This window comes from Mus caroli, chromosome 12 (genome assembly GCF_900094665.2).
Source record: "Mus caroli chromosome 12, CAROLI_EIJ_v1.1, whole genome shotgun sequence".
Lineage (NCBI taxonomy): Eukaryota > Metazoa > Chordata > Mammalia > Rodentia > Muridae > Mus > Mus caroli.
In genome coordinates, this window is record NC_034581.1 from 112,975,462 (window position 1) to 112,985,663 (window position 10,202).

At 40.8% G+C, this 10,202-nt stretch overlaps 1 protein-coding gene across 1 annotated transcript in view; it reads right to left on the reverse strand.

Moving 5' to 3' along the window:
* Dnah11 (dynein axonemal heavy chain 11) overlaps positions 1-10,202 on the reverse strand; it is a 309,803-nt gene that overhangs the window by 219,874 nt on the left and 79,727 nt on the right. The window contains exons 26-28 of the mRNA XM_029484410.1: positions 9,468-9,692; positions 8,976-9,067; positions 7,823-7,949 (exon numbers count right to left, since the gene is read on the reverse strand). Of these exons, the coding sequence (XP_029340270.1) occupies positions 7,823-7,949; positions 8,976-9,067; positions 9,468-9,692 (444 nt within the window). The remainder of the gene's footprint in view (positions 1-7,822; positions 7,950-8,975; positions 9,068-9,467; positions 9,693-10,202) is intronic.

A 10,202-nucleotide genomic window follows, 5' to 3' on the forward strand; every position in this document is an offset into this window, starting at 1 on the left:
TATGTCTGCAAATTACTAGGAAGCATCCATACATGAACTATCTGAGTGAATGTTCTGCTCATCTGTATATTTGAGAACCACCAGCCTTGCCTTCTTCACAGGGTATACATACACACACACACACACACACACACACACACACACACACACATATATATACATATATATACATATGTATATAAATGTATATGTATATATGTGTATGTGTGTTTTTAGTGTGTGTATATATGTGTGTGTGAATATATATGCATATATATACATATATATATATATATATATCTCCATCCTATACATATAAATTTGCTCTATGTATCTTTTAACACATTACAACAGCATTTCCCATTTTGAGTTTTTCATTATCAATCTCAATAGTATTTTGATTTTTTAAAAGATTATCTCAGTCAAATCTCAAGATATCCATTAATATTATATGTCCATTTTAAGATAATTTTGCAAATCCAAGACCATAAATATATCTTCCCCCACATGTTTAACATTATTTCCTTGCCTTACCCTTCCCGAGGCAATCTATAGCCAAATAGAACTGAACTTTAGATAACATATGTAATATCTCCCAACCCCCTACTGCTCTGAACTCTAGCAAATTTATATCCAATTGACCTTAAAGCCATTTCTTGCTGTTTTAACACTCTGGATAATGTCCTTCCTGGTGGGCCTGCATTTGGTGTTTTTGATGTTTTTTTTTTTTCTTTCAAGTTCTAGGAGACTAAGGAGAATGCTAACCAGCTTGACACGTCTATGAATCACTTCACATCTCAAGAGAAAGAGCTACGCCCAACACCAGGGAAAGCCCTGTGTGTCTCCCTTCCCCTCCTGTCTTTGTCCCTGAAACCTGATTCTATCCAATGTCCTTTAGACAATGCTCTTCACATCATTTAAACAGATTTGGTTGAGTATTTTATCTAGCTTTTCCTTCTCCTAGAAGGAAAGTATGTGTCTGAAAGCACTGCCTATTGAACTTAGCTAAAGCCAAGTAGCCTTAATAAGCAATGGCAAACCAAGGATAGGACTAGTACTCCTTGCTGGCAAAACCTTATAACATTAAAGAGGCATTTGCTTTAATCACATTATAACTCTTTGATATTATTGTATGCTATACAAATTGGCTATGGAAGGAATTCCAGTGATGGAGTTGCCTTGTGTAGAGTTCTAAGCAGTGGCAACATAGTTTACAGAAGGAAAAAGACACATTGTTATATAACCCATGTTAAGTATTTTTTAACTATATTGATAGGATAGTAAAAGAACATTTCCATTGGCTATGGAATATATTTATTTGAAAACTAGACCACTCTTTTAAACACATACTTAAAAGTTTAACTTTCTATATGTCAGACTGTCTTGAAATAAAGGCATCCATTTACAATAGGATACAGTCTCAAGGTGTCCTACTGTACAAACACACTGCACATGGCTATGGTTCTCTGTACAAACACACTGCACATGGATGCTGGTCTCTGTACAAACACACTGTACATGGCTGTGGTCCAGTCTGTGCCTGCCTAAGATCTGGCAATGCCTTTCATCCTCTAATATTCAGCCTGTCTCCCAGCATCACCTTCCTGCCAATATTGACAGTGCATAAGAACCATCTGTTGCATGCCATCTGTCTCCTTGCTTTGGTGTAGAAGACTTCTTTAAAGATAAGTTGGCCTATTTCCTCTCATGTAGCCTAGTGTTCCTGCCCTTAAAGGGTATTCCATAAGCATGTGTACTGTTTATCTTGTCACTTCAGAGGATACCTGGTGAACCCAGTTCCACCACTGCAGCTCTCTCGCACCTCTATTAAAGTAGTGTTTCTACAAGTGAAGTTTGCTTTAACATATTTAATGTGGTACATCGAACACATAGTTTTAACATGTTGATGAGCATAAAACTTAATGAAATTGTTTGCATTCTTTTACTAATAAGTCTTGGAAACAAGGTGTGTGTTTCATATTTATAGATTATTTTGTTCAGAAATGTTCATCAAAAATATTTCATCTGTCTTTAGAGTTCCTAAGATATACAAGGTTAACGGCAGACTCACCAGAGCTGTTGGGAACCCAATAAGGTTTCCCAATAACTGGACAACAAAATTAACTCAAATTGGTTACAATTAAAAAGCCGAGTATTTGTTGCTACACCTTGGATACTTAATAGCCACATGTGGCCACATGACACAAACACACCAATCGTATTATATTATATATTAATATATTGTAACACTAGAAGCTTCTTCTTCAGTTTAGCTCCATAATGGAGAAGTCTCCCATGAGCTAATCACCACATACCAGCTAAACTCCCCACAGTGAATACAGGGAAAGAAAACTCTCCTAGGAAAACCTTACCTGCCACTTCCTTAGAGCCCACTGGTTAAAACTATCCAGAGTTATCAGTTACTAAGTTACAGCTACACCTTAGAAGGGCATGCAAAGGTATCCTAATATCATTTAAATTTACTACACTTGTTTAGTACACACACACACACAGAGGTGGATATTTTTAATAAATGATATTTAATAATAAGTTTTAATGAAGAATCTGTCACACATCACTACCGTGAATGTGGGGCCGTGAATGCTACAAGTATGTGTAAAGTTTTATTTCTGCAGCAATAAACCAGGAAGTTCAGTCCATTGTCCTGCAGATAATCTGAGGAGGTTGGGCTGTATTTCAAAGGGAGAGAAATCTGCAAATCCTGAGCTAAACCTCCTTTAGTGACTGCCAATACTGGTTGCAGACATCCTGGATACACCAAACTGAATCTCTGGCATCTCCACCCCAGTGCCTTAAATCAGGAACCTCAGTTCACAGAATGGAAGCAGCTTCCACATCAGACCTCCCTGATTGAAAAGTTCAGGCTGAACAAATTCCACAATTAACTTCAGCCACTCTCTTGGACCAACATTCTTAAATTAAATGTGGGGAGGTGGGGTGAGTAGAGAATTCAAGCCATTCACAAAATGTCAAGATGAGTTATCTGCACACAGGGGTGCCTTTTATGGGCCAATTTCATTGTTACTTCACAAGCTGCCATCTTGTGTTATCTTGGTCACACTACCAGGAGCACATTTAAGAATGTCAGTGCCACTTTTGGGATAGCATTGGAAATGTAAATGAGGAAAATACCTAATTAAAAAAAAAAAAAAAAAAAGAATGTCAGCGCCAAGGGCAGAGAGGGACACGCTCTCTCTGTCAGGTGGTCAGAAACGGATTCTGATATTGCAAATGGGGTAAGAGAAGACAGTTAAGCTATACTGTCCAAATGTACAAGATATAAAGAGTTTATATCTACTGATCAAGAATTCAGAATGCATGACTATCTTTCAGACAATGAAATGAACTATGGTATGGCCATGGAGACACAAATTAGTCTAAGGACCTTACTTATCCCCTATAAAACAGGTCCCCCAGGAGTTGCTGTTTGTGCCACCAAGGCTGGTAAATACTTTCTGATAACACTATGTTATTAATAGTGTGATAACATGTTAAATGAACTGGAATGACTCAAAGTTGAAGTAACATAACAAGAAGATTTCCACATGCCCTCTACCCAAGGCCAGGGATAATTGTGGAAGAAGAGATTGTAAGGCTGTAAAAGAAAGAAGTAGTGGACATCTTCATGAACCATTATTTGCTGGACATGATAGGGCCATTGCAAACACAAACTCACAAGTATGACTGCACAGGATCAAGGCAGTTGAACTCCCAGTGTGGACATGCAAAGGGCTTGTGAATCTCCCCATAGCTGAGAAGCTACTAGTAACTGATAGCTGCTAGGAAGGGAGAGCAAGTTCCCTTCAGGGATGTACTCCTGAAAGATTAACTTGCAACAGGAGGTGGTTCTACATCCAGGTACATGCAGACAGCACTAACTGGACTAACAGTCAGAGTCATAGGAGAGGCAGAGTAGGTGAAAAGAAAAGTATAGGGGAGGGGAAGAATTGGAGGAGAGAAATGGGGAAAAGATTTGACCAAAACACTATATTATATGGTGCGAACAATGTGTGTGTGTGTGTGGGGGGGGCATATATATATATATATATATATAATATATATAATATATGTATCAGTAAAAATGCATTACATAGAGTTTAAATTATTTCTAAATGATTTCAATGAAATTACATCCCATGTAATTTGAAATATTTTGACTTCTTTGGAAAAGTGCAGACTCAACCAGAAATCAAACCACTTCAAAGCTGATAGGTTAGGACAGCTACAAATCACACCATCCCTACAGCCATGTGACTTGACCTCTCATTAGCATGGAATAAAGACCTTGTCACCGGCTTTTGTCAACAGGGCTGTGGGGCATCGCTATGCTCTTCACATCACTGTGCTGTGCTCCAGCCCTCAGCTTCATAGTAAGTTAACATCCTTAACACCTTATATTTTTCAGCAGTTCATTAAAGACAGTACTAGTTCTAGTGCTGAAAAAAATGTGTCTAGAATTTTTTTAAGAGTATGATCATAATCCTATGAATAAAATGAAGGTAGGTTACAGCAGTGAGGCAGACTAACACTAGCTAGAAAAGATGCTTCATCCGATGTATGGAGGCACGTGACAACAACAGAGGGACTTAAACAGGTACACAACACCGGCAAGTGAAACAAGTTGGTATCGAGGATGTGTATAATGAGTCACTGTGTGGTTTGGGTGAGCCTTTAAGCATTATTTTAATTATTAGAAAGAAAGCTAGGGCGACATCTCAGTCAGTACAGTACTCGCCTTGCAAGCGTATAGGCCCCAGTCTCATCTCCAGAACAAAGGCAAAACAGCTGGGTGCGGGCACATGTTCTTAATCCCAGCACTTTGTGGTTGGGTGGCCAGCTAGCCTGTTTTACACACATGCACATACATATGTATGTTTATTAAAAGAATACATTGAGTGATCCTCCCCTTGTGTACACTCTAGGACTTTGAGGGCAAACAGGCATGGGGTATGTGTGCACAGTGAGGGGAGTAGACGTGGGTTAAAGGTGGTAAGACCCTTCAGTGTTCAGCCCTACATATCTTATTTTTTATTATTAGATATTTTCTTTATATACATTTCAAATGCTATCCCGAAAGTTCCCTATACTGTCCCTCCACCATGCTCCCCTACCCACCCACTCCTGCTTCTTGGCCCTGGCATTCCTCCGTACTGGGGCATATAAAGTTTGCAATACCAAGGGGCCTCTATTCCCAGTGATGGCCGACTAGGCCATCTTCTACTACATATGCAGCTAGAGACACGAGCTCTGGGGGTACTGGTTAGACTATCCAGAGACTACCCCACCCTGGGATCCATCATCCCATAATCAGCCACCAAACCCAGACACTATTGCATATGCCAGCAAGATTTTGATGAAGGGACCCTGGAACAGTTGTCTCGTATGAGGCTATGCCAGTGCCTGGCAAATACAGAAGTGGATGCTCACAGTCATCTATAAGATGGAACACAGGGCCCCCAATGGAGAAGAGAGAGCACCCATGGAGCTGAAGGGGTCTGCAGCCCTATAGGTGGAACAACAATATGAACTAACCAGTACCCCCAGAGCTTGTGTCTCTAGCTGCATATGTAGCAGTCCTACACATCTTAACACCATCTCCTCATCCAACACCATGAGCTCTTCCATGAACGTGTCTCAAGGATCGGGGCTGGGCTTCCTCTCAGAGGTAGATAAACAGCCCAAAGAGGGAGACCAAGGCATTCCTTCAGTGCTTGTGGGGAAAGTGAAACAATGTATTCCGGATTTCTACTCTACGGATAAGCAAGGGGAGCTGGGACCCAAAGGGAACCTGCAGGAGTCAGTTTCTAGCATGTCCCTTGCTTGGACATCTGCTAAAGAAAAAATGGAGGAAGAAGATGAAACCAGATGGTTGGTCACACTGGCAAAGGCAAGAACATGGGAGGTGAGCTGGAAAGATGGCTCAGCAGTTACCAACACCTGCTGCTTTTAAAAAGTACCCCAGTTCAGTTCCCCGCACCCACATTAGGTGGCTCACAACTACCTGTGACTCCAACTCTAGGGGATCAGCTGCCCTATGATTTCCATGGGCACCTGCACACAGTGGTGCACATAAATATACAGAAGCACATATACACACACATAAACTTTTTTAAAGTTTTCTTTCTTTCTTTTTTTTAGGCTTTGAAAGTTGGGGTAGAACTAAAATATCTATGCCACTTGGTTCCCCGTGAGGACATGTTCCACAATGTTCAGCATATGGATCTTCAGTACTGAGTATGAGAGTAAACAGTAGCTACTGCCTGAGAGTCAGGGATAGTTGAGACACTGAAGAACATGTGCCTAGCATGTATGAGGTCCTGGTTCAGTCCTCTGCACCACAAATCATTCCCCTAAATTCTTCATCACAAGTAGCCAGAGAATCACAAGGGAACAGACAATCACTGGTTCACCTAAGTATTATCTGAAAGCCTGTCCTTCGCACTGAGATGAGCTGGGGTGGCCAGCTTGATCTTGACAGATTTTCAGTATACTCATTAATTTTTAATGAGAGAAATAGACCGAGGACTTATGATGCCTGCCCAAAGTGTTACAAAAAGGTCTGCTGGTACTATAAAGATATTCAACAAGGAACACTTGGGGTTAAAATTTACAGAAAATATTAGTATCTTGTGCTTACTGCTTCATGGAATTAACACTATGGGCACATGTGTCTACTGAGTTTGAGGGGCTGTGCTTAAAAGAAAGACAACATTGTCCTGTTATAGACTTAAGTGTATTTATTTTCCATGCAGCAATTTGAACTTGTATTATAAGCATCTGAACTTGAAATGTCTTTGGGACTTGAGAGGTTAATGAAACAGCTCTCCTTTTAAAACTCCACCCACTAGTCGTGAGGACATCTGTGAGGATTATCGAAGTGTAAGTGTGATGATGATGATTATGTTCGAAATTAGATTTTTTTTAAAAAAAGTCTAATTTCGTGCTGCATAAATATGCAAAGCACGGATGTAACCCAACCAGAGGGATTTTCTTCATAAAGCCAACCTGGAGCAAGCATGAAGACCAAACGGTATTCATGGGATCCCAGAAAATGTTGTTTGTGTTGACTAACAACTCTAATATTTGTAGAAATATCTCACTTGTATGGAGCAACAAGAATAGCTATTCAGTTCAATCCTCAAAGTTAAATTATAACCAAGGAAAAATAATCACTACAACTACTGTATCTAGCCAGCAGCAAAATGCACGTTGTATCAGTAAATTGCATTGTAAACAGATAAAGGTTTCTCAGAGAATTCGTGAAAGTATCTAGAGAAAGATACTTTCTTTTCTGAGGTATATAAACTTCACAGTGATAAATCAGGAACTTCAGTCTAGAGATTAACACATTGCCCTAGGAGTTGCCACCAGCACTTTTATAAGCTTAGGAGATCAGTGGAAACCATGAGTCTGAGGAACAGTGGTATCTTTTAGATGTTCCCAGGAGGACCTTTTCAGAACTGGTACATTTTGTCTCTGCTCTGAGATCTCAGATGACATAAGTGCTCCTTTGCTCTCACTTTTGATGTATGAATCTGGAAGTGGGAGGTACATCAGTTGTGCATGGACAAGGGAGTCCAGAAGGTGAGAGGACAGACCTGTTCCCTGACCCTAGATGTTACCTTTTGCTTAGTGCCAGGGCAGTTGCTCCTGCTACTCCCCCCAGCTAAGCCCCTTGTTTCCCTCTGTTGCTACATTAAGAAATTTAAATGCAGATTTTCTAGTTCCTGGCACATGTGATGTGACAGATGGCATCTGATAATGATGGAGAAACTGGGACACTTAGCTAATCAGCAGAGCAAAGGACTTCCAAAACCATTACCTGCTTCGGCTGTGCTCCCTTGGAGAGAATGTCCAGCAAGTCTGCAGAGGAGATGAAGTAGAAGCGAGGGAACGTGACCCGCTTGGTTTCCAGGTATTCAGCCAGGGCTTTTTCACAAAGACAGAGCCTGCATGAACAAAAACCGTCTTAGGCATGTCCTGTGCTTCTGACAGACACCTACAGCTACTCCGTTCAACCAGAAAGCTCACTGTTTCACAGCTACCCCCTTCACCTTCAACATCCTGCTTACAAACAGAACACGACCAGGCAGGGGAAAGGGGGGGACACGCATACGCACCATTATATACCAGGCTTGGGTTTATGATACTCATTGCTTCTCCTGACTGCATTTGACAATACTCAACTGAAGCAGAAATTGCAGTAGTAAGCTACAACTGGGGCAAAGCCCTTTCCCCAATGGAAATCTGTAAACCACAAGTGACTTTGACCTTTTCTGGAGTTCGGGGCAGTCGTGAGATGCTGACACACGATTATCCAAAGTCCTAGCCATTGACTAAATACTAACAACTGCATCCTATCAGGAAGCATCCTGTCTGAATGGTTGTTTTGCTTGTTTTAAAGCAAAATCCCAAATATTCTTGTGGAGGCTGTTGTGGATTTAATGTTAATGTGACTTTACCAATGGCCCTTAGGAAAAAGATTTTGAAAGCACTGAGATGTTCTCTAAGAGTAGTATACAGTTGAGAGAATGTATAAAGCAGGCAGGTCGCTCATGTCTATAATGCAGCACTTAGAAAGCTGGGGCAGGAGGATCCCTATGAGTTCAGTGATATTCTGGAATCAAAACTACTAAAAAATAACAAAGGAGGGGAACAATGAGATGATCAGTGAGATGAGGGGAAATGAATGGGAATATACTTTATTATATGTAATATATACATAGACACACACACATACACACACACACTGACTAACAGACCATGAGCAAGTGAGAGCTGCCCTGGCTTTTGGCACACAGTAGATATTCAATCAGCATATACAGAACAATATAATGAAAGAATTGATCAGTTATCAGGAACCTGATATACACAAGGCAACTAGACAGCACAGAGTGACCTCTATTACATGTGGTTAAACATCATTAGAATGTGAAAGAAACATGTGTCAACTGACCCTTCCGCTCCTTTCTTACCTGTGCTGAAAATCTTTAAGTTTCTCATAGAGGTGGGGTCTGCATGTTGCTTCTAAGACGTTCTTTACTTTGGCTGTCTCAAACATTAACTCCTATATAAAAGTATAACATAGGCATTAGAAATTCATCCTTTCTGCTTCCATAGATAGGATTAAAATTTCAGAGTGCAACAGGTGAGTGAAAGGTGTTCAGGAGACTCCAGGGATGCCTGGTACCATGTGTAAAAAAGTGTCGGTGTAACTTTGCTGAACAGTTACACCTGTTTGCCTTTGTAGCATCTATCATGCCACAATGACAGCCTTGAGCAGTTGATAGAGAGATAGCAAGATTTGTAAAAGCATAAAATTTCAGTTTTCTGATTCCTATACACTGAAATGCACAAATTGCATTTTATAAATCTAACACGGAATAGATTTTTAATTGTTGCGTTTTACATGGATTTGAATGTCATGAAACCTTTACTGGAACAGGACAGGCGTGTCTCTGACAGACCTTAAATTCAGCATCTACTTTATCAAATCTTCTGGCATCTTCCACAAGCTGGACTCGAATATCTTCTGAACAAACGAAGATGCTTTCCAGGTGAGACCAGGTTCGCTGGACTTGCATCCAAGTAAAGATAACTGCATCGGCTACATTTAGCTTGTTTTGCCAGCTTAGGACTTGTTCAATGAAGTATTCCACGTACTTGCTCTGAAGAAGAGTCTGCAACTGAACCTAAAAGGCAATCAGGCACTTGTCAGCGGATGCTAGGGGACCCAGGGTCGTGAGGAAGGCTGCCATGCTTGCTTCTGTGTTCTTGCACCTTGTATGGAACCCAGAGAGGCTCTATCAAACTTTTACAAACGGAGCCAAAGAATGTATAGATTGCTGATGTATCCAACCAAAGAAATTAGATGTATTTAATATGTCTTCTACAAGGAGGTCATGCCCTTCTGTGTAGGCAAAATCTATATTGGGGCTAGGAAGATAACTCAGTCCATAAAGTACTTGTTTTGAGATCATAAGGACCTGAGGTTGCATCTCCACAATCTCCCACATAAAGATAGCTAAGTGTGGTGGCACATCCTTGTAATATCCCAGCGTGGAAATAGGCAGAGACATGCAGATCCCAAGGGCTCAGTGGCCAGCCCAGACTAGCCAGCTAGTCCCAAGTCTCAGTGAGAAACTCTATCTTGGGAAAAAGAAGGAGGAGGAGGAGGAGGAGGAGGAGGAGGAGGAGGAGGA